Below are 25,662 nucleotides of genomic sequence, written 5' to 3'. Positions count from 1 at the left end.
GTCAAAATTCATTCTTGTATTACTGGGTTTGACTAGAACAATATGTGTGTTATGAGAAAGAAAAAGTAATACATGACATGAAATGATTTACATGTGATTATTTTATCTTATTTAAATTGGATGTTTGAGACATTTCACATTTACACTTATAAAAAAACAAATTACACAAGACATTTTGAAGAGTAAAATTCATTTTTATTGGACCTGCCAACAGCACTATTGCGAAACCAGGTCATCTATTTTTATCATTAAAAAAAAGACAACTGCAACAACAAAAGTAAGTATGGTTTAACCAAAATGCCTCATTAAACAGTGGAAATGAACTGACATTTACATATTACTTTACCAGTCTTGTTGACTGTGGAGTATAGTGCTGGAGAATAGAAGGTAGATTTAACCATACATGTTTACTCTGCTTTACTCTGTGCACTTTAATTATTTTATGGTGGGCAAATTAGACCTACTAACTAGATATGTATGTCTTTGTACAATAAACACAAGTTCCTGTTTTAGATTATTATCGTCATAATAATAAAATAAGAACATTAAGCATATTTGTAGCTTACTTTGTGGTCATTTTTTTCAGGTACAATCCAACTGACGGATTTGTTTGCCGCAATAAGGACCAGACTACTGGCAAGTGCAGTGACTACAAAGTAACAACTGAGCCCCGATTGAGTCCACCACGCTTAGAATTGTGGGGAGAAAAGAAGTTCCTCTTCATATCACTTTAATTTTCCTCTGCTATTTCTTTTGTTTAATAATTCATTTTTTACTGGGCATAATATCGGGAGGAATTTGTAATGGGCCCCCTTCGCAGACATCTTCACTTAGCGGCGTTGCAAAAGCACAGGTGTTGCTAAATTAAAGATGATCTTGTTTCACTGAAACGACCATGGTGATGTGAACGACACAAAAGCAGCTAAAAATGAAGATTTAGTGTTAAATATGTACGCAAATGTTTTCAGTGGTACAGGAGGAAGTTTTTCTGCTTTAACTTTCTTTTCTTTTCAGTGATTATGAAAGCATGACATTGTTTGACTAATGAACCAAAATACTAAAACGAATAAAACCACTAACGAACAGCAAGTCGGTTTCTTCTCTTGAGCTTACATGAAGCTATGACTTGATGTGAGTTATGCAGATGTACAGTATATGTTTTCAGCAGATGGTGGGGACTAATGTGATACGCATGCTGTGTTGTTTGACAGGAAAGTGAAAATGTGGAAAAGCGCAACTCAGTAAATCTGAATTTTATATCAAAATAATTGGCAACACTAACAAGCAAACACACAGGTAGAACTAATGTCTATTTATAGAAAAAAAGACAGTTTGTTTTTTTAGTGCAGGATTAGTGTATTTACAGCTTCCCTTTCTCGCTGACCTACATAAGGCCTTCGCCATATTTCCTTTAAAATCAAGTATTCTTGATGCAAGCCTGTACGTGCACATAACCCCTGCAAACCCAGAATGTACACATATAGGCACACAGATACATATATACATGCACACACATACACACAGGCACTAAGGAGAGCAGGGAGATACAAGGTGATTCCATAACACCGCCAACAATTCCTCGGGAGATGAGCACTTGTGATAGGTGCTGAAAAGAAACTGCAGGGCACTGTACGGAATATAAAATAAGGAACTTTTCCACAGTCTGCTCTTGGAAACGAATCTGTTCTTTGGAGGGTTTTGCTAATGCTTGCATGTTTGCATTGCATCAACAGTTCTGTACTTGGTGCCATTTGGCTTTGAGCATGAACGCCTGTCTTCCAGAAGGCTGAAGACTGTGTTGAAATAGGCAACATATCAAAAGACGAAAAAGAAAAAAAAACAACCGAGAAGGACGGATGCAATCTGTTAAATTTTTCCTCTTAACTTCTCATGATAAAACTAAAGAGGAAAAATTCTGACACTGGTGGCAAAATAAAATGAAATTTGCATTATTGAAGTGCAACATAAGTGTCGAAGCTTTGCAGCACTATGGCGTTCCATTCTCTTCCATTAATCTACCAATATTCCATGGCTGTGAAGGCCTATTTATAGACCAGGGGATGATTAAGTGGTGAAGCTCTGTGCCACAAAGGGAACCAAGCTCATTTTCTTTTTCCTTCCTCTCTCTTCTTTGTGTATTCTCTTCCTACTTCTCCCTCTCTCTTTCTATCCCTCTGTGCCCGAGTCTTCTTTCCTATCGTCTCACTCTTTCTCTCTGCGCTCCTCTTTTCCATGAGCTTATATATTATATACCCAACTTTCATTCATATACTTTAGTTTAGCTGTCATTAAAATTATGTTAGACTCAAGGGGTAAGGATAAGTCCTTTAATTTCTTTTTTTTTTTCATTAGGCATTTGACAAAAGGATTTACAGCAGTGTTAATTGTTATGAGGCTTCACAGCAAAGACTGACAGGCTTAACAAGAGAGGATGGAGCTCAGTTCTATATGTTTCCATTGCTAAGGCAAGCTGGCTCAAGAATGAAAAGTGTTTTTAGTTAAAAGTAGAGGAAGAACATTTGTGCAGAGAGCTGCTTGCAAGGTGTCCTTGAGTGGAAGTGGAGCAATGCACAGGGTAAAGGGTTAAGCTCATTTTCATGTGTGCAGACATGATTAATGGAGGAGAGGAGAGGAGAAGAGAGGAGAGGAGAGGAGAGGAAAGGAAAGGAAAGGAAAGGAAAGGAAAGGAAAGGAAAGGAAAGGAAAGGAAAGGACCTCACCCAGTTTAGGACCAGCCTCGTTTCATCGTTTCCAGAAGAGCAAGGACATAAATGAGCTCAAACCCTCCTCCGTGCTTCCACACACTCCAGCTACTGGTCCATATCCAGATTTTTCCCTGCATTTACAAAGGCTTGGATAACAGCATTTTTGTGAAGAGTGGGCTTAGTGCAGAGCTGTAAATACTGATGACCTCAATAACACCCATTTGCCTATTAAAACCACTCAAAATATTTGTAGAAGGAGGTGAAAATGGACTATTTGAATATGCTGAAATGATACTTATTATGCCAGAAGTAGATTTATTTTTAATGCAATAAAAAATGGATTCTGTGTTAGAAATTAACCATAAAAAGTGCAGTCGTTTATATCATACATACTGAATATCAAAGCTTATGTGACAGAAATAAGTCACCATATTTGTCCTCATCAGAAATGTCTTTTTTCTCACTAACTGCAAGAGTTTGGGACTGAAAATAGCAACATTTAATGCATCTGAAAGCATCTCAGCATCCTTAAATCTAGAACAGCTCTTTGCAATCACCTAACAGCCGGAGCTTGTATTTAAAGACCAATTTGTTACACTATTTAGAATTTCTGTTTATTTGTCTAATATATTTTGGTATAGCTGCAGTCTTGGCAACCCATGAAAACACTTTAGCTGTACAAGGCAGTCCATGTACGTTGAGTTATTTTTAATAAATCCTTAACCAGGCAATTTGATAATTCCCAAATCCATCTGTCAAATAGCATTTAATTTAAAGACACAAATTTATCACATTCATGGCGGTGTAAATTTGATTAGTCCTGAATTATGTATAAATGAATAGCTCTGCCTCCATCCCTAGACTCCTTGGGATGTCAGACCCCAACTTTAAATCCCTCTCACCAAAGCAATATGAGCCTGAAAAGCTATTAGAGCATGACTCCTGAGAGATGAACAAGACAAAAGCGTTATGCCTGTACCTCCACGTAAGGTGCGAACAATACCAGGCTATTTTCACTCTGACAAGCCATATTAGTCGTGCCAGCTTTTGCCTGCTGGCAACTCCGACGTGATAGCTGTCTGGGACATTTTGTTTCCAGTCACAGTAGCTGATCCCTTGATTAAAAACATTGAATGCTGAGAGCGTGTTATCCCTGTTTGGAGTTTCTGATCCTGGGTGTCTCAGGCGACTGCTGGGCTTTCTCATCCCCAGCGGCAACAGCTGATCCCAGGAACTTTAAGGACGCAGAGTGGATTGCATTACTGAGGTGGAAGTCAAAACATGCCAGAAGTGTTTGCCTGTCATAACCCTTCGCTGAAAAAAAAAAAAAGAAAAATTCTGGTGTGTAAGCTGATTTCTAATGAGGAAATAGATGCATTGTTACCCAACTTTCACTGCAGTATCTTTAAGACAGCAAACGGTCTTTGTAAAAGTTGTTTTTTTCCCCCGCATCACACCCTATGGCCTGAAACAGATTTATATTATGTGGTGACATAATGTTAGCTTGGTGGCATTCATGTTCATGGGTGGTTTCCGTGTCTCTTTTGTCAATGGCTTATAAAATGGCAAGAATTACACCGCTCCCCAATGAGTTACGACTAGGCACCAAGAGAGCCCATTAACAAAGGCCCAGATGCACACAAATCACCAATGTGTGTCCAATCTTTGTTTACACTATCACATTTGGCTTTGAAAGGCCCTCCACTTACACCCATTCATGGGCATCAGAGATGGAGATGTCTTTGGAGAAAGGGAAGTTTATTGGAGGCTTTCCTGTAACAGAATGCAAAGCCTTATGAGTTCCTCTCATATTCTCCAGTCTCCTTCTCTGCAGGCAAACCCTTGGCACTGGCTAGCCCAATAGGGAAAGTCACTTTTTGCAAGCATTGCCAAGATTTCTATTTGAAAGCCAAAACGTGTAGGCAGACAGATGCATCTGTCCACATTCTGTCTGTTCCTCTCTTTCAAACTTTCCTCACTGGCTCTCACTATCTCTCTCTCTCTCACACACATGCATATGCACACACATCCACTCGCTCACACAGGGGGCTGTTTCCTCATCGTTCACACTGAGAAATGCCCTGTAAGGATGTCCTTATCCTGCAAACCAGACTCTGCTGGATGCTATATAATAACAACTCCAGCCATCCACCATCCAATCAGCCAGGCTCACTGCTGTGGGTGCGCGCGTGTGTCTGTGAATATGCATGATTTTTTTTCTCTCCCTAAGATCTGAAACCACAGCGCACAGAAAGGATTTATTTTTCCTGACAAGATATAAACAACTCATACAAAATCAATTTTAAAAAGGAAAATATTTATTCATTTACAATTGTTTGTGGTCGGATAGAGGCTACTGTGTGAGGAATTTCAGCTGAGAACCATAAATATTACCACAATGATACATTAAAAAACAGTCCATGGTGAGCACAAGGATGGATAGAGGTGGATTATGCAGCAGGAGAAGTCTGAGAATTTTCTGTGGACATTTGGACTTTCTTGCTCTGGAAAAAGTGGGGCATCTTTTCCACTAATTATGGGATGAATCCAAGCTGACTACAACTGCTACAAACCTTTCAGACCAATATTTCAAACCAAAAATGTGTTAAATAAACTGTATTTGAGTTATTAATGAAGCATTCATTTTAAGTGGCACAATGAATCATAATCTGTAATGTTTCAATGGATATTAAATCTCTATGGCAATATGAACTATAATGTTTCATTAGTATAGCCTTGATGAATCTTTTCTGCACTTATGATGTTTTTTTTAAAAAAACAAAAAAACATGTGAAGCATATGGATCCAGAGTTATATTTAACATATTATGTTTTAAGCCTCTTTAAAGGTCTAATCAGGCACATATGATTCAAAACTGGGTGTGCACTGGAAGACTACAGTCAGGTGCTCATTAATCCAAACATCTAATCAAACGTGGAACCGGCTCAGTGGATTCGGGCATGTAGACATGGTCAAGAGGATCTTCTGAAGGAAGGAGCTGAGCATTAGAATGAACTGGGATTTAATTAACTGTGAATGGGACATGCTTGATAGTGCTAGACAGGCTGGTCTAAGTATTATAAAAACTGCTCATCTACTGGGATTGTTCCACACAGCCAGGGAGTGGTGTGAAAAAGAGAATCTATTCAGCGAGTAGCAGTTTTCTGTGAGAAAATGTCCTGATGATGTCAAAGGTCAGTGGAGAATGGCCAGGCTGCTTGGAGCTAATAAGAAGGCAACAGTAACTCAAATAACCATTCATTACAACCAAGGCATTCAGAAGAGCTAAAAACATCAAACCTTGGAGCAGAAAGTAAACACTGGGTGCTGTTCCTGTCAGCTAAGAACAGGAAACTGAGACTACAATTCACACTGACTCACCAAAACTGGCCAACAGAAGATTGGAAAACCATTGCTTGGTCTGATGAGTCTTGATTTCTACAGCAACATTTAGATGGTAGGGTCAGAATTTGATGTAAACTATGTGAAAGGATGGCTCCATCCTGCCTTTTCTCAATGGTTCAAGGTACTAGTGTTGATGTAATGGAGTTGGGGATATTTTCTTGGCACACTTAGTACAAAATGAGCATTGTTTATATACCATAGCCTACCTGACTATTGCTGCTGAAGATGTCTTTCCCTTTATAACCACAGTGGGATCATCTCAAAATGACACTGGTACTCAGATCGTCTCCGCAGTCATCAGATCTCAATCCACTAGAGCACATTTGGGATGTGGTAGAATGGGAAGATTGACATCCTGGATGTGTAGTCGACACATCTGCAGTAACTTTGTGATGTTATAATATCAATATGGAGCAAAATCTCTGAGGAATGTTTCCAGCATCTTTGTATAATCTACAAAAAAACAAAAAAAACAAAGCCCCAAATAAAATAAAAAAACATCTGAAGGCAAAAAGAGGTCCAACCCAGTAGTACCATGGTGTACCTAATAAAGTGACTGTTAGATGTATACACCACAGTGAATGTATGCTGGTGAATGTGTACATTATATTTTAAGTTACTTTAAAAGAAAGTAAGAACATTTATAATGCCTCAGTCACAATTAAGTGACTCAGTAGGCCGTGACTGTGAACCAGTGTGCACGAGAGCACAGCCCCGGAGCTGCTGAGCTAAACAAAAACGTTTCTGTTAATATTTCTGATTACACCTGCGCTTTTCCTTATCTTAAGTCATCTTCTCTATAAAAGACCCATATTGTGAAAATCAAGGTTACAATCACAATGGAGGTGTAGAGGCTGAAATTACTGTGGCAATAACCTCTATTGATTACGACTGTCATTTTACATTGCAGTATAAATGCACTAATATGGTAGGACTGCATTACTACAAAAGCACTGTTTAAATCATTGCATTTGAACCACTGTAAAAATAAATCAATAAATAGAAAAAAATGCATGATTCAAAACATAGCATCATACACCAGAACTGAGAAAAACAAATGCAGAAATGGAGCTTTGATTTTAAAATGTCTGTTTATTGTTTATATTTCAGCAACAGCAGCTCTTAGATATTGTGACTTTCATTCTAATGGGTTTCTTGGGGTGGTAGTTAACAGATTCACCTTACGCTTTGTCTCGTCTCTGGTTTGAGACCAGAATGACACACAAACCAAGATTCAGAGGATTTAAGCTACTATACTCCTTGTGCCAATCCCAAGTTTGGATAAATGGGAGAGCTGTGTCAGGAAAGGCATCTGTGCCAAATCAAATATGCATATCCATCCACTGTGGCGACCCCTTGGGAAATAAGGGCGCAGCCGAAAGGACCCAGATAATGTGTTTCTTAACCTCTACCAGGACTCTTTAAGAGTGGTGCACTCAGTGCTTATTGGGTATTTGACATTTCTTCAAACTACTTTTAAGGTTGAACAGCACCAAATAATTATTATTGATCACACCATCATTAGGGTAACTTCTAACACAGACTACCATTTTGTGCCTGGTAATTCAGCATTTATGGACGGGTAACAAATTCAAGGGAAAGCCTGAGTGCTTAAAACCCACAGTGAGGTGATTCACTTATTCTGTTATGCTGGAGGGAGCACCGTGCTGACATGTTTGGGGTCCACTAGTCACTCAGTACAAAGTTGTTCTGAGTGATCACCTTCATCCTGAAAGGAAACGTTTCCATTCTGATAAGAGGGGTCTGTACTAGGATGACACAGTGCTCATTCATAGGATAAGAGGGGGAGTAACAGAAGGGTTTGATGAGTTGGAAAATGATGTGAATCGTATGCTGTGGTCTTCACCCTCATCAGGTCTCAGCTCAGTGAAAAGCTTTAAGGGTGATTTCGGACAGACATGTTAGACAGCCCTCTCTCCACCACCTTCATAGAAACACCAGTGACTTAGAAAAATGGTATTCTATTCCTCCTGTGAAGCTCTACCTAAACTGTGGTGGTGGCATGTGGTGCCCTAACACATCGATTAGACACTTGATTTTTCCTTCAATTTGAAACGTGTCTACAAATATTATAGCTGTTAGCTTCTTTTATCAATTTAATAACAGAACCACTATTCTCACCTAAGATAGTCAAGTATCCATACTATACCAAGACAGTTTTGGGGTCCAGTGGTTACAAAATAAGATGCTAAATGGCCTGCGTATAATAACCTGACTGGGTAGTGGCACTGTCTGCTACACTGCAGCACCTACTGTGACTAAATAAGGAGACTTCCTCATGCCTACTTTATTTTCATTAACCAATAATGAAATAACTTTAATGTTGACTCACAGATAATATGTAATATAACTCATAATTGGACATTAAATGTTACTTGGTTTTAGCTTCAGTACTTGCACAATAAAATTGTGTCTTAAATAGGCTCAAATATATCATCAAGCCTTTGGGTTATAACCCAAGTGCTGTGTGCTTTTGTTTACAAATGTTATCTAGCTTCATACAAATAGCTTTGGCAGTTGTCTATGTTGTTACGTGATACCTTTGACAACTGATTTTGCATTTCATATAATCCTTACATGATTATCAGCTTATTAAATTAAATAGTTTATTATATATTATGCATGGCATATGCTACTTATGAAATCGCCTACCTTTGCAATCAATTACCTGCAAATAGAAGAAGCTTGCCTCCCAGGTTTTTGCCAGACAGTTTGAACAATAACATTTTTAAATGATCATGCTCTAAAGTTAAACTAGTCATGCAGCAGTTTTGTCTCTTATTCTAACGAAACTGCGACTGAAACTGAACACCTTAGGGTGCGCATCACCTTCATGAAGTGCACCCAACAGGGCAGGCGGGCTAATGTCAGGATCACTGCTCTGTGTGCAGTTCAGTTTAATGGAATCAAAATTTAATTAACGCTGCCTATTTAAAATATTTTGAGCAAAAATTGAGCATACAATATATAATTCATGAAGGCACTACTCACACAGTCTAACTGCATGAAAATTCATGCAGTCGAACTTCATTAGGGTGCATTAATTTTAGTTTCTATAAAGGTATTGAATAGAGTGGCGGATGAGTACAAATTTGATTTTCAAATTATTCTGAGCTGCTGTATCATTAGTTATTCTACAGGGTACAGAGCATTTAGTTATTTGTGACGATCTATCATGGCACATTACCACAATGGGCACAAATTGACCATAGTTCTCAACTATAGTTGCACTGAGTAAATTACCATGCCATTATTGAAAGTAATATGGCAGATAGAAGTTACAGATGGCTGTCACATTATAAAGTCAGAGCGCAGTACCAGAAGTAAGTCTGCCTGAGTCTAGTTGCCGTGGGGGGGATTTGTGGGCATCCATCAGCACTAACTGGAAGTGACAGTGTGCAGAGAGGTCCTAATTACTGTCTCACTTGACTAATTGTCGCCTCTGAAGAATGTATTCCCCACTGAGATCCCACCTCATTGACAATACTGCTCAAGACATATAGACCAGGGCTGCCTTCCCCGCGCTCAAAGGAAGTGTCCGCAAATGGGAAATGTAAACACAGTACACTGCGAACTCAGTGCTACTGTCGCTGACAAAAAAAGAACAGGTTCAAATCATCTTTGTGAGTTCCAATGAAGAAAGAGTATGTGTTCCTTGTAGGGGCCCTTGTGTGGCTCACCAAAGTGTTAGTTACAGTCATCACTGAACAATGTGCTGATGAATTGAGACCATTGTTGCCTTTCTGGAGCCAACCATGTTAAAATAACTTGGGGTATTCAAAATAATGCTGTAGAGATGAGTCTTTAGTGCTGGGCTACTAAACTGAATGAATGTCTTCTCTTTCAAGGTCTTACCATTCAAAGTGCATCAGCTTCTCGTTTCCATGGTTTCCCCTCTCTGCGCCAATGCTATCTTTCCACCACTATGCCTGCGCGGGAGAGAGCGAGAGGGGGAGAGAGAAAGCGAGGGAGAGAGAGAGAGAGAGAGAAAGAGAGAGAGAATGACAGAGGGCTTTCAGCAGTGGTTATCTCTCCTTTGCATAAAGTCCCCTTTGCATTACTCAGTGCATGAATGGCGTTTGAATAAACACACCAGCCAGCTCATATGGAACCCTCCACGGGTTACAAGCGAGTGGGTGTGTATAAACTCATCTAATTTGTGGTCTTCTTCAAAAATGACAAGGTTTGATCATAGATGGAAGAAAGTACATTTCCCAAATGGCACAAGGGTATTTTCCTATTAGTCACAACAAGCTAAAGGAGCAAGAGTCATTTAACATCATAATGTGGCAATTATTTGATATTCCCATCTCCTTTCCCCTTTTATAACTGGTTCACACACAGTTATCTCCACCTGAGCGGCTTTCAGGGAAGTGAAAAAGGGTGTTAACCTGAGACATCTAATTGAAAACGAAGATCAAGATCAACACAGAAAGCATTAATCTAGTGCAGTGGAAATTGTATGTTTGCCCATGCATTCCCTGTGTTCGGGCTTAAAATATTATTTAGATTCTTGATTAGAAAATTAAGTCGCAATCATTTCTTGCTGCATTAATTTGCATGCATTGAGTGAGGAGGTACCTGAGGACTTAACGCATTTGCAATGCCTTAGTATTAGGCCAGAGGGCGCTTTAATTTTAAAAGGAAAACAGCGTGCCTGTCAGTTGATGTCTTCTCTCGGAGCTCAATAAGCATTCCTTTCATGCTGTGTGAAGCTCTGCTGACTTATATGGAAACCCTGAATTTCTCCATAATTATGCTAATGGTCCAGATGGTAGCATCACGAGTGCCATTCTCTTTGATATTCTCACACTGCAGAGGGCTGGTGTGCAGACCCACGCAAACCAACACACGCTCAAAGTCAGTGTTCACACCACCTACTTGAGCCCATGTAAATTAATTCGCGGATCCTTTAGCTGAAAAAAGCCCACTCGTCACTATTAAATGCATGTGCTTGTATTTGTTTTGGGGATTTGGCAATTCTTGTAAAGTACAATAGAGTCGCACTTCAACAAAAGGCGGGTGTAGGTGTCAGTATCCTTTATTTATCTACACATTTGCTCATGATTTACTACGACTTTTACAGTCTAATAAAAAGAACAATAAACGGCGATGTGAGTGCACTTCAAGAACATTTCAGTGACATTTGTGAAGGTTGAAAAAAAAAAGCATGCCAAGGTCATACGCTGTAAGGCCATGAATAAATATTCCAGCGAATTTTATTTTAGAGTCCCCCCCCACCCTTTAACCACACACTCGCGCACAAACATACACATACGCGCGCACAGGCCAGCCATTCACTCACTCGAGCCACACAATAACTGTGTTCATCCAGGCTTGGACTCTGGTGGCGCCCATCAAAGAGCTCCTTTCACATCTCCGTGGGGATTAAATGGGACCTCCACCCTTTCTGGGCGGCTGTGCGCCGTTCTACCTATACCTCCAGCTGATGCACTGGCCCATGAAGAACTGCCCATTTCGGGCGGATGCTGATAAGGTGCATGTAGTGTTAAATCAATAGCACAGGCCTATACGCAAGAGCGGCAGATATCCATCTTCTCGGTGCAATGCATAGCATAGGATAGAAGCTGTTTTTGAACCCGTTAATCAGATAGAAACGCGATATGCTCAGCAGATATTGGATGTCTTTCCCCGTGAAATTTAACCAGCGGTGGAGTCTTTGTGTGTATGACGCACACACCTTCACTTCGGAGGATGGCTCGCACTTGAGAACAGTCTGTTGCTGGAAGGCTTTCAAGTCTAAAGTGGAGTTATTTGCATAGGTTAAATATTCGTGCCTTTCAGCAGCTTCTGTCGATATTACGGATTTGCTGTTCTGCCAATTTTAATTCCTTTCATTCCACTCCTCCCACATTTCTGGAATGATGGTGAAAATTGTCGGAAGGTTGATGCTTGAAATCCCGTAAAAGAGCTTCTGAAAGGGAAGTCACGAATGACAAAACACAAAGTGGGCCCACATATCCCACTGGGGTGCAAAGGAGGAGGGGGGGGGGGGGGGGGGATCAGTGCAAAGCTATCCTGCTGACATCACATCGCTTGTGCACGGTGCATGGCCATTTAGAGCGGTGTATAAGCTTTACAGTGTTTTCTTTATCTGCCGAATTCAGCAAAAATACCTGAAGTGCTAAATCACTGCTGGTTGTTTGAACCCTGAGTGAGATTGCTGCTTATTTCTTTGACTAGACTGTCTCTGGCCGTGGTGCTGAAGAGAGATCAAGCGGAAACGTACTAATCGAGTGTTAAATAGAGTTAACATTTGCCCTTTATCACATGCCACTTCGGTTACAAGATAATTTAATTTGATCAGTGGCATAACTTTGTTTGATAATTATATAGTCCAGAGCCTCCTGTCTCAGATTTACTTTGCCTTCATGGGTGCATTCAAACCTGGTAGTGATTTGAACTGGTTGCAAAAGTTAGCTACCATTACCGTGTGCACTTTAACGATTGCACATTTATAGACACACCTATAAATGCCTGCGAACTTGGTGGGCAAGTTATGAGAGGAAACTGGGAAACAGCTTCCTAGAAACGTGGTACGAAGAGAGAATTAAAGTTTTACACTGCTAGCTTTCAATTATTTTTCTCCCTTATTCCGCCATTCCATCCCTCTATTTCCCTCCTCCCTGCTCGGCATGTCTCTCCGTCTTTCTATCTGTAGTCTATCTCCATCTCCCCTTTCTCCCCTTCTCTCTCAGTCGCGCTCACTCTCTCTCGCTCTCTGTTGCGCGTTCACAATACTAACCTTGGCTCGACGTCAGAGCCTGTGCAGCAGTGCAGTATAATGGGAGCGCAAGGAACCCAGAGCGCCTCATAGGGGGGTGCATATCGCTGCTGTATCCTCTGCTTGGCGCTGTCTAGCTCCTTTCCAACCCACTCCAGTTCCTCACCTATAGCCCATGCTTGGGCTCCCTCCTCCCCACTGGATCCGTACCCTTCGACATGGATGTCCCGCCGTCCCGCGACCCCGAGGATTGCTGTTTCTTGGCGCAGTGAAGAAGGAAGAGGAGAACGGGAAGGGGAAGGAATCATGCCGGGACTGCTAATGGATTTAGGGAAAGCGCAAGTGACCATGCCGTGATCTTGCGCATCCAGGGCCGCCGTTACCCTGCCTTGCCCAACAACCGTAGAAGAATTACGAGGGAATCGAACCCGCGCACCGAGGGGAATAACCACTGTGCATTTTTTTTAAAACAACATGAAGATTACCTCCCATCATCTGATGATAACCAGTCTTGCTTTCAGGTCCAACCTCAGGCTGATCCCGCTTCTGCTGCTGTTTCTTGGTTACTCTCGCGGGATGCCACACGTTTTAAGATTTGGTAAGTAATCTGTTTATAACAATGTATCATCGACGTTACGATGTCTAATCACAACAACTACTCATAAGATTGGCCACAGCGGCACGACACATTGGCGGGATGCAGGCTGTGGAGATATTTTTGTCCCACTTTTGTCACGTTTTCCGTTAAGAGTTTGCAAATAATATCGTCTGCACTTTTAAAATAGCGTTTAGCCCGGCGAATATTTCATAGTGTGCCTTTATAATGTCACTGTATTTCGTAACAGTGTCTTCGTGGGGTTTTACTTAGTGCTTCATACGATCAGCGACGAATGACGCTTTCCAGTGAACTTGAAATCACCGTTACAGTAACTCTGGACGCTTAAAGGCAGGAGTAGTCTATGCAACAGTTCACGGCTATGAAGCTCACCACCAGAGCCGCCGCTTAAATCTCCTCACCCTGCAACCTGAATCATCCCGTAGGTCTTTTAAACTGCTGACTCTCCAGCACATCCTCTGCGGTGAATGTTTACATGTAACCATTAGCTTGCTTTCCGAGAGTGGATCAATTATTGATCTGTGAAAAGTGTCGATCAATGCGCCGGGCAACGGGCTACTTTATATCCGAAATCAGAGCGAAGAGCTTCCCATCAGGGAATTCCCACGATTTTGCTTAATTCACACGGTTGTTGCCGTTTAAACAGATACTTGCTTGTTTCCAGTGCTCACTGGATGTGCCCTTACCCAACACTGTGTCTCAGATTAGCTGTGTAATTCGGTAGTCTAAAAGTTGAGGCACTCCTTTAAAAAATATCCTGGTGAGTTAATTAGACACTTTAAAAGGATTAAAGAAGTAATTCTTCAACACTTGCCACTACGGCGAATTTTCCCCGGTACATAACTTCAAAACAGTGCCATTAACGCCCGTGTTCCTGTCTGGAAGTCACTAAATCGCAGCCTCCCGTGGCTTCCTCTGATGCTTAATTAGATCCGTCTCAGGGTGGCTCTTTCTGCCGCTCTCTGTTGCATTTACAGAGAACATCTTGGAGTGACAGGGGAGCCGCCACGACAGCGGATGTCATCAAGTGTTGACAACACATCCTTACAATCCCCAGTTCTCCTGAGGGTCCTGTTTAAGAGTCAGGCCGCGTCCGCAAGAGCCGCCGCTATGGCAACGGGATGTGCTTGTCTTCCTGCTTCTTCCTCAGCAAGACGCGCGATTTCCCGTCTCGCGTGTTCCCTGACAGACGCCGGGCGTCTATTCAGTAATCCCCGGAGGACGGTAAAGTCCTTGCACTGGCTAATAGCAAAGTTTTCAAGGCGGCAAATGATATCGAACATTCCCAAGAGACAAAATCCAGATATCATTCTGACCATGGTTACCGCTTTATGCATATTTATTGTTCGTGTGTGCGTGTTTTATCAGTGCAAAGGTTAGACGTGTACCTCCCCATACCAAAGATGTCGCCTGTGCTAACAAGCTGGATCTGTAAGGCATCTGGTATCAGCAAGACAGACAGAACCATGTAAGATAAGAGGTGTTTCGTGTCACTGAGATCTTTTGCCCTGGGTGAACCCATGCTTGATATTTTCTCCTTCTTCTGGTGGAAGTGACAGTCAGAGCGCCTGGCACGCGTCTACGAGCCGGGGCTCTGTCCGTGGTCCTGAACAAGCGCTTGTTTAGTCGCACGGACTTGGCAGCACGGCCGCCTGTTGCTGAACAACTCTTCCTTTTCACAACACACTGATACACCTTCTATAAACGACTTAGTCTTTGTTTTTTGTTTTTTTGTTTGTTTTTTTATGCACTATAATATCTGTCATTCAAGCGCCACACACGCTCTATTGTAAAATGGCTCCATTTTCTGCACTGTAATTCATTCTCCTTAGAAAAATAAGTTTATGTGTCTGTATTTGCTTCTGAAAGAGCCGAGTTTCCTAAAGAGAAATGTAGTTAAAATAGAGATTTATGTATCAGCTTATATAAAAAATAACACAACATGTCAGTCATGCATGCACACGGGAGAATTACAAATCCCTTTAAAGACATTAGAGTCCATCCAGTACATTTCTTGTCCTGGAGGATGTGCTTACTCATCAGATAATCCCAGCTGCTCCTGCAGAAGGCTGGCTAAATGAGGAGGTCAGCTCCCCTGGGTCCGTCTGTTCCTTTCCTGCCCCAAGATCCCTTTTGCCCAGACAGGCGGCTCACATTGTAAAAACCACTGTTCTCCTGTCAGGCTGAGACCTCTACACAAAGACACACTGTAACACTACGGCATAGTCAACCTTTTGCATTCATAGCTCCAGTCTCACCATGTAGAGCGACAAGTGTCGGAGGAGAAAGGAAAAAAAAAACAGTGTTCAGGCCACCAGCTGCAGGCAAATATGCTGAGCCCATTCCCATACTGAGTTGAGTTATTATGTTCAGTGTTCCTCATTTATAAATCTTACAGGTAATTTATTTAGTTAGATGCAGAAAATAGAGCCAGCCCATACAAGTTGTAATAAAAAACCTCTTGAGAAAAGATTCTCTCTTCATTACTACTTCACATTTGCCTTCTGGGAGCACTGAATTACACTTTTTTTAGCTACTGATGTTGCTAAGGGTCTTTGGGATAGAGAACAAAATGTTTCTGTCGTTTAATTTTCTTTTCCCACCCTTACAATGAAGGCTGCACACATAAATATGCAAAATGCCCGTTTTGAATATAATCTGAAACACAACTGCTTAAAATACATAAAATTCCAATTGTGTAGAAACATCTGAACTAGCTTCCTGAAATAATTAAATAGCTTAGTGTCAGACGCTTCTAAAGCTCAGTTTTTCTCACTCACAGATGGCCTGTTAAAATTCAGTGAAGTGGAAATTCAATGTTTTCTTTCAAATCTGTCCCATAACCTGAAGGATCTCATTTTATTTTTTTATTTTTTCCATGCAAATAACATTTTGTGCATGATCCTATTTAGCTGCCCCCAAATGTTCTGTCACACAAGCAGTGAGTCATCACATCTGCTATTCCAACCCAGATGACTTTGACTTACAGACCCGCATGTTACTCTAAAAATAAAGAAATTCAGTTGGAGAAATATCAACAGTGAAGCTGAGACCGCCTTTTAATTCTGATGTCCGTAGTCGGTCTGTGACTGTGAGGTTGAGTGATAACCTTATCACTGCCATTTGGAAGCAGCGCTGGCAGATGCAGTGTGTCCCTGGGCTGTCAACTCCTGCTGAAAGCATTGTTGACTCAGAGATACTCATTTCATTTGTTTATTTCCTGCTTATACTTACATTTCCCCAGTACAGACGTGTGGGAATATTTATGACTAAAACACAACATTCTTTTTCATTTTGGAAAGGAAATCAAGCTTTTTTTTCTCAGTCCACTGGCAAAAGACACAATCCCCTCGGGTAGAAGAGAAGTTTATCTAACTCCTTCCACAATGCTGTGCCAGAATATAGGCTCTCTTTTGGGTGTCTAATATTTAAACCGCTTTATCCCCTCGTGGTGGTAAAATTAGAAGGTTGTTGAAAACGAGCAAGGATAGAGGGAACACATTCAATGGGAGTTTGTGGTTAATTGACTTTATTTGCTTTTGCTTTCTGCCAGCCTGAATTATCAGCATGCTGGAGTTTAGTTTAGGATTGCAGGAATTATGGCTAACACCCTGTGCCCTGGCCCACTGCCAGCATGTTCACAGCAAACATATTTAAAATGGGCACAAAGCTGCTTAAAATATTCACGTGTCACTTGACCCAATCAAAGCTTATAGAAATATGAAACTATCTCTGCTCGCAAATGATTTCCATGGTATAAAAATACCCACCGTGGGTTTCAAGAACAAAGAGGAGATCTGTCTTACATTAGCATGCAGCACCACACATGGGCTTGAAGCAGAGAACTATCTAGATGGATTTCTAAAACATGTTTACAGTCCAGAGTCTTTGAAGGTCTTGCTGTCATGCCTCAGTTACAAAAGGCTCAATGGTGATTAATTCAGGGTACATATTTCTTGCCATTTTGAAATGGCAAATATCTTTGAGGTATGAAATTAGTTTTTTTTTTTCTTAGCATTAAGTCTTTTTCTTTTCTTTTTTTCTTTTCTTTTTTTTTTTTTTTTTGAGGTTTACCAGCAACTTTTGAAAAGATTATTTACATTGAAGGAGGCTTTAGCTGATTGACCTTGTTTGCAATGTAATCCTTTCTTGCATAACAGCCTCTTTTAACACAGTCTGCTTTTATTTATTTATTTTTTTGTTGAAAATCAAACAGAATAAATCTGAGACCTGTGCTCCTTTACTTCCCAGCGCAAGGCTTGCCTTATGTATCGGCTTTCATTATTCACAGTCTGTCACTCTTTGTCGTTGTCACTCAGGGATTTTGCCGGGTATCAGAAGGGTTAGAGGTTATATGTGCAATTGCTCTGTGAAACTGTCCCTTGAGAAGAGCCTACAGCACGTCTTGCTGCGTTGCTGCTGTGGCTCGGAGCCGACTGAAGGTCGGAGCTGAAAGCACTCACAGGGAATAATTTTTTTCTTTTCCTTTTTTCTTTTGCATCTTTTAATACATGTGGGACTGTCCTTCTCGCTATCTCACCAAGGGAGCTGGAAGTAAATTTGAAGTCACTGAGAGGTGTAAGAAAAACAAGAGTGTTTGTTAGAGAGGAAAAGAGAGAGAAAGAGAGAGTCTGTGTAAAGTGTGAGTGAGATGAAAAAACAGTGAGTGTTGAGTCGTATACAGAGTAAAGATAGATTAGTTTGCCTCAGAGCGGTCCACTCTCAGCCCACTCTCAGTTGTGGTCTTTTATTACGGTTTTTTGATGGCTTCTATGAAGAGAGACGGAAAGGACAGTAGAGTATGTGGAAATGTAGTGGGAGGCCAGGAGTCATGCACTGCATCTCTGAATAAATGTCAGCAGTATCATATTAGCAAGTTGAAAATTTGCCTGGGACTGCAGATATGTATGAAATAGCTTTTATAGGAGTGAAAAACTGAAAATAGGTTGGTAACACAAATGTCCTTGTAGTTCCTTAGAAGAACTAAAACCCAAAATGTGTTTTCATTAGCCAGTCGTGTGGACATGTTGGGTTTGTCTCCACTTCAAATAGACTATAAAATAGTGTGAATCAATAAAAATCAGCATGCTGGGTTGCTTCGTTGAATATTGATAAAGGAAGGAAAACTGGCAGCATAGCAAATAAGGAGTGCCAAATCCCGGATGTCCCCTTTTCGTGTATCACAGGTTACCATCTGTGAGAATACAAACATGAATATTACAAAATAAAAAGCAAATGTGTGCTCAAAGCAGAATATGAAGGATTGTGCTAATATTGCATTGTGCTGTGAATTAATGACTTAAACAGCCACAAGCAGCAGCAGCTTGAGCAGGACCACATGGTTTTGAAGTGTTCCACACTTCTGAACTGGCTGTACTTCCAGTGTTGTCACAGGAGACCACTCAGGAGCAGGAACAACATGTCATGTTTTGTGTTTTACTGTAACAGGAGGTAAAAGGTGCAAGATCTTTAACTTTATACTAGCTCAAGTGCACTAATTGCCTTTTAAGTGATTGCTTAATAGAAAGAAAATAAAACCTGGCTTGTCACCTGTTTATTACGGTAAGATGGCAACGGGGCTAATTGTTAGTAATTGTTTACAGTGTATTTGTTGTATGATTAATGCATTAAGACAGTCTCTGATTGCTTTTGTTGGTCGTGGGTTGTTTTTTTTTGTTTTGTTTTTTTGCTGAAGGGCTTGTTTACCAATATGTACTCATAGTTTTAGTGTTTTAAAGATGTGCCTTAAGTTGAGGCAGTCAGATGTGAATTTCAAACACACAGATCAGGTAAACATTTCTGAAGGCATATATGCCATAAACGATAGCAGTGATGTCCAAACTACATGGGATTCTGAAGTCAATCGATTGCAGAAAGCCCTCCGGCTGTGTTGGCTATGATGCAAGGCACCAAACAGGTCAGGATGTGGTGATTCACCTTCATTTCCAGCCAGCTGAATAAAGAAATAAAAGAAGGAGCAGAGCTATGGGTTGAAGGAGAGAAAGCAAAATTCGGGCTCCCATTGACAGCATAGAATGTCAGATGTATGAACATTTCTCTGTGTGAACCAAGGACACAGGGGGAAATGGGCTCTGTGGGAGGACATATTGAGGCAGGCTTACTTAAAGTCATGTTCTTTGAACCAGCATGACGCTCCATTGTCAAGGCTGCACAAGGGCTATGCAAAATGCCTCCCCCTGCAATGTTGAATTTATTTTTTCTCTGCTTTCACTCAGAGGATTTGTAAGTGTTTGGGTAGCTTTCTGATGTTGTTTTGATGACAGTTTTGAATGAAAAGATGAGATTAGACATATGTGAGGGGGGGGGAAACCGCAACAGTATAGGAAAGCCTAAGAATTATTAAATAAAGCAAAATAAACCACAGAGTTTGCAAAAGCATTTTTTGAAGCTTTAATAAGATAAGATAAGGCTTTAATGCTACCTGGCTTGGCTGCAGTAGGTTTTGATTGTGTTCTGCTGTTTGTCATCCACGCTCAGAGACAATCCAATTGAAATGACCTACTAAATCTGGCCCTTCTCCAAACATAACAGTGGACTGGAATAGGCTTGGTTTGATATTCCCATCTTGCACAATTTATTTTAAGAGCCTGAAGAGACATAATGGAGCCAATTGCTTCCATTTCTCTTACACAGCTTCCCATGAGATATACCCACAGCTTTTTAAAAATGACAAAGAACCCTGAATTTGCTACCCAACAGAGTTCGATTGAATGTGGGAAATGGTGAAATTACCTTAAAAAATAAGAAGCAGCAGATCAGGAGAAAGATTAAAGCAGGAGCCTTCATTTTTCACCCATTTCACCTCTTTAGCCTTTTTGCTTTTATCCTGAAAAGATGTTTTCTTATTTAGTTTGAAAAACTACACAACTGCACATATTTGAGGAGCTTTGCTTTTTAATCTGCTTTTTTTTTATCACTTGCCCTCTGGCTATTTTCCTGCTAAAGTCAGTGTGCGAGTCTCTTTCATTTCTTTCTCTCTTTGCTACTGCGCAGCTGCCTGTGTTTGCAGAACAAGCAAGACAAATTGACACACCTTTGCAGCAAAGTGTACCTGTAGCTCTGATTATCAGCTAGCTTGTGTACAACAGTGGCTGATGGGAGGCTGATGAACCCAAACTAGGAGCTGACATTTTCCTGCCCTGTGGCTAAGGGAGAGAGGAGGGGTGCAGGTGTCCGTTCGGGTCTAATGCACCATCCATTCAGTCGTTTAATTGAGTGTCTTTTATCTGCCTCCGGTGACCTCTTTTATTCTCAATTTCTCCCTCTTCGTTTCCTTCCCTCATCTATTTTTTCTGTGCCCCACCCAGCTCTCTCTTCTTCTGTCTCTCTCTTTTCTTCCCAAGTCAAAATTCCTCTTTTTGCTTGTTTGACAGCACACCCATCTACCTGCATCTAGCTCTGACTTTAGACATAATGGCCTGCTGTTTTCTAAACCAATCTGATGGGCTGTGAGGAGACAGTATCATGCTGAGGTGCACTTTCAGCATCGAATTAATATCCAGAAAATAGACTTTTCTGTCCATTTTCCTCTTATTTTCTCCATTTCTTTGCCTTTGTCCTTCACTGCCCTTCCTCTCCATGTCGTCTTTGTTTCCCCTTTGGCTTTCAGCTTGTCTGCTTGTCATTCCTCTACTTTGTTCTGTCTCACTGCGATCAAACCTTACTTCTCCCTGTCTCCTGATCTCAGCGTCCTTGCACACAATGATGAAAATCCCCGTACTTTGGCATACAAAGTCGAAATCTCAATTTCAAAGCAAGGAATACCTTTTCAGTCGAATATTTTCATTTTCGTACACCCAGTCTGGAAAAGGAACATTGTATTTGGGCTTTTATCACCATTTAAATTGTGCCCAACATATAGAGCATATGCTATCATTATTACCTCTACACTCTCCATTTCATTTTCACAGCAGAAATAGCTCTGGTTAACTAATATAGATTTACTGCAGAGGAAAAACACTCTTGTTTTAACGCATTGCAACCCACTAGCTGTTAGTGCTGTTAATGCAATCTTATCCACTGCACATATGTTTTTCTTTCTTTTTTTCCCTCAATATCTTTTTGGCTTGTTAAAGTTTCCAGGCATCCATGTCATTATCTCCCTGAAAACAATAATGCCCTTCTTTGCAAAGATCTCTAAATTTATGAAGATTAAAAATTATTATAATTAGATTCAGTAAATCCAGCGAACGGGCTCATTTTTCTACCCTTCTCCATCGCCCTGTGAAAGCCCAACTGTTAGAATTAAAGAGCTGCCTCCTGAATTAATTCTTGACCTTTGCCTCTAACGGGAGATAACATCTGCCCTTCTACAAGAAAGAAAGTCTAATTTACTAGCCATTTTGTTCAAAATTACATTGGTAAGGGTGTAATACAGGGCCATTTTGATGAACAAGAGAACAGTGCGAATTAGAATGAGTGCAGCAAAAGGAGCAAGGAGGACAATAGACTCTCATATAATTTGCCGAGACTTAATTGCAGCATTATAAATTGAACTTCTTTTTGGCTCTGCACCAGGGCTGGATACATATGATAAATGTTATATGTGTTGTAAGTTAAGGCTATCCTGTTAAAATATTCTCCCTATATCGGAGTGTTTTTAGCGCCTGAAATGAAATGTTAAGAAATGGTGCGATAGTGAGATGAGTGTCTTAACACCCTGCTTTTTGGCAAGTATGCTGGAGACAGTTAGAAATCCCTATGCTTAACTTTTAAGACTGTGAGATTACTGTTAGTCAAGTTCTTATCTATATTTATTTTGTTGAGTGATACAGCTTGAGGGCTGAAGTATCCAGGGATGCTCAACACACCAAATCCATCCTGCATTACGCTTCCCAGTTGCGATGCCGTAAATGGCGATATTATCACAGTGGGGAAAATTAATATAAACCAAGGATGCACATGCATGGTCACAATGTTCTCCAGGCTGGACTCCTTTAGCCTGCAGTGGATAATTAGCATCTCTCACACGTGCTTAGGCTTGATTAAAACTCAGTTTACAGTGAGCAGTGCTGTGAGGTCGCCATCTGTCACCTGCCGAGGCCACCATGAGATGTACTCTAGTCTGAGGGAGGGAGAAAGACCCTGTGTGTGTGTTTGTGTGGGTTTGTTTCATAGAGTAGAGAAAAAGATGAGGCATACGAAGAGAAATGGCAAAGACAGGTGAGGCATGAAGCAGCAGGAAACATTCTATTAAATAAGTTGCGCTGCTCAGTCCCTATGGCCTGTATATTAGACACAAATCACATATTTTCTGTGTGGGCAGAAAAAGTGTCTGACTGCACTTTTGAGATTTGTATTATTTACGTGAACTGCATAACCTTGTGACTGCAGTTTTAGGAATGCTCATGTTTATACATGGAATTCAGATGGGAAGTCTGAGAGCTCTAAGGCTCATAAAACCTACAGTGTGTGAAAGCCACTGTATTTTTCCCCAAATGCATGTGCATTAGTCAAATAAGACTTTTTGTTTTACCCCCCTCTAAAATACAGAATAAAAATACAATGCTGCAGCTGTAATATAAAGTACATCACAACTGCAAAGTGTATATTTGTTCTGATGATGATGAACCAAAGACATTTACATACCTCACCACAAAATGTGGAAACAATGCACATAGACTTTTTTTTCCCCACAAATAAATAAATAAATCTTATTTCCATAGTATCGTGAATATTTCATGGTATACCCTGGAACAGTTGGGCAGGTGGGAAGAATGCATTAAAAAATCATGCTGCAGCAATGAGGGGGCCAAGCACCTCACCGAGACATAGTTTTCACAACCTTGGTAAGGGTTGCCGAGTCTGTACACCAAGTTTGGTGTTAACACACTTGCTGAGATATGATCTTCTTTCTTGGGATGTACTGCTCCGATTTTTTCCATTTCTGATACGATACAGAAACCTTGGCTTCAGGTAGCTGCTGATACCACGTACTGCTCCGGAACCAGTGTTAAATTAGTAAGCTTTTCTCCTCACTGTGAGGCCGGGAATCTTTTATATGTAAGGCAGCATCCGAGCTCAACATGAAGATTGCTTTGCAAACTTTATAAAATATAATAAAATAAAATACGACAAATAAGTACGTCAAAGAATGTAAATTTACTGAATTGGTATTCATTAGTGAAATGCTAAATTACACAAGCCAATGAAAAGTTACAAAAGAAAATTACCAGTGTAATTAAAGCTTCTCATTGGTGCATCCCTACATATCTTTACAGATTTTGATTGGCTGTAATGCTTTGGTAATGTAATGTTTAAATCCAGATACTCCATTTTAAAAAAAAAAGGATTTGAAAAAAAATCCTCTACTTGATCCAAGGAGACCAGTGACCATATTTTGTCAATTTAGCATAGGTAACCAAAGTTATGTGCATAAGTGCACCTCCAACTTTGGCTTGTTCATGGCCCTCAAAGCACAGACATTAAGATAGTAGACAGTTCCCAGTCAGGATGGTGAGTTTCACAATGTTTTGCCATGACAGAACTGACTCCAATGGCAGAAAAAGAGGAAGATGTGATCATGTACATAAGAAAACGTAGAAGCCCAATTTAATCCAAAGCACTGTTGCCTGTCACCCAATAAACTCCCAGTCTCTGTATCTGTCACAGAGGCGAGAGAAAAAAAAGCCTTTCAATGTTCCCCACAGAGAAACAACATAAAGACAACTGAAAGCTATTTGCCTGCGAAGAGTGAAAATGACTCCTCTTCCCGAGGCACCACTGAATGATGCCTCAGCAAGAGCTCAAAGGTGTTACCACCTGTGTACATCTCATATTACAACAACCATAATGTCTTTTGTTGTGTACCTCTGATGATTTGTGTGTAGCAGAAGTGTCAGCAGATATTTTCTAAAATACCTCTCATCTAACCACCCCCATGGAAAATAGGGAATTGTCATTAGATTGTTTTAAACCATTTTTAATACGTTCTAATATACATACAGTTCTGATAATATATAAAATATTAATGTAGCCCAAAATGTAATTATCTCCACTTGTTCTGTAATGTTAATAAATCATTTTGGGGTAAAAAATGATTTCTCTGCATGCCTGTTTGGGAAGAGATTCTCACTGGGGGTGTGCAGTGTGCAATGTGGGAAACAGATTTGTGATACTAACTGAAATTTTAAAGCAATTTTAAAAAAATAAAGTAACCCTTATTAGTATTAAACTCCTTTGTGACCTTTTTATGGGTTTATAAGGAGCTTTTTAACAAGCTTTGTAGCATGTATCTATGTGAGCGTGTTTGGTCATACAGCAAAACAACCACAGAACGTGTTTCTTTAGGGAGGTTGTGCAATCTCAAGTGCAGGCACATATTTTCTGTGAATAGTCAGAATGTGTGTGTGCACCCTTATATGCCTATGTGTGCAGGCGAGTGTGAGCACTTAGTGCTTATACATCTTATTTTCACAGTAGTTGGTATTTCTTTTCAGTTGCTTTCACAATTCGAGAGCAGTGAAGAGGCTGGAAACCGCTAGCAGACAGAAGTCATTTAGGAATTCAGCAATTCAAGGCCTGTGGAAGTGTACTCACAGTTTGGCACAATTAGTACCAAAAGGGGTCCCTGCTTGACAAATTAGCACACAAAATGTCAGCCGGTAGTTTAGCACATCCACAATAAGCCCTTGCAAATTAGCACATACTTTGAGGAGGGAGCTGGCACATTATTATGAATAGAGAGAGCCTAGCAAATTAGCACATCTGTTGCCAGCGCCTGGAATTAATACATGTTATATGATCACTGGTTTCCCACTTGGAGCCGGGTCAGGGATGAGGGCCATGGCACACATTCTAATTGAAGACAGTATGTGCTCATTATAAGAGATTGATGAAATTGATCTTTTTGCAATGGATAAGCTCATTATTACTCTGAGTTCAGCTCAAGTTAGGCATCTTTAAATGCTGCAGGCGGGAGCTATAAATTCTCTCATCAGCCACATTTTCCTTGTACTCAGTGGATTCTTGCATGACAGCTTTGTTTAGTTTCAATCTTCGAAGTGCGTGATTGTGTCTGTTTGCACTTGTATGTTCAAGTGTGTGACTCACTCTGAGTCTTAGCATCCAGCAGTGGCAGGTGACAGTCCAGCCCAGTGTCAAGAGGCTTTAAGGTGACAGGAGTGATTCTATTCTGGAGAAAACAGCAA

At 40.6% G+C, this 25,662-nt stretch overlaps 1 protein-coding gene across 3 annotated transcripts in view; it reads left to right on the top strand.

Moving 5' to 3' along the window:
* The first annotated feature begins 12,974 nt into the window (after positions 1-12,974).
* The window catches only part of LOC309689913 (glutamate receptor ionotropic, kainate 2-like), a 64,587-nt gene continuing 51,899 nt past the window's right edge, over positions 12,975-25,662 (top strand). For all 3 annotated transcript variants that reach the window (XM_082506613.1, XM_082506614.1, XM_082506612.1), the window contains exon 1: positions 12,975-13,474. In XM_082506613.1, coding sequence (XP_082362739.1) covers positions 13,351-13,474 — 124 coding nt within the window. In that variant the 5' untranslated portion in view covers positions 12,975-13,350. The remainder of the gene's footprint in view (positions 13,475-25,662) is intronic.

This window comes from Aulonocara stuartgranti, assembly GCF_965226115.1.
Source record: "Aulonocara stuartgranti genome assembly, chromosome: 15".
In the NCBI taxonomy this organism is placed as follows: Eukaryota; Metazoa; Chordata; class Actinopteri; order Cichliformes; family Cichlidae; genus Aulonocara; species Aulonocara stuartgranti.
Note: the sequence above shows the minus strand (reverse complement) of the source record. Positions and strands in the feature narration are given on the sequence as shown.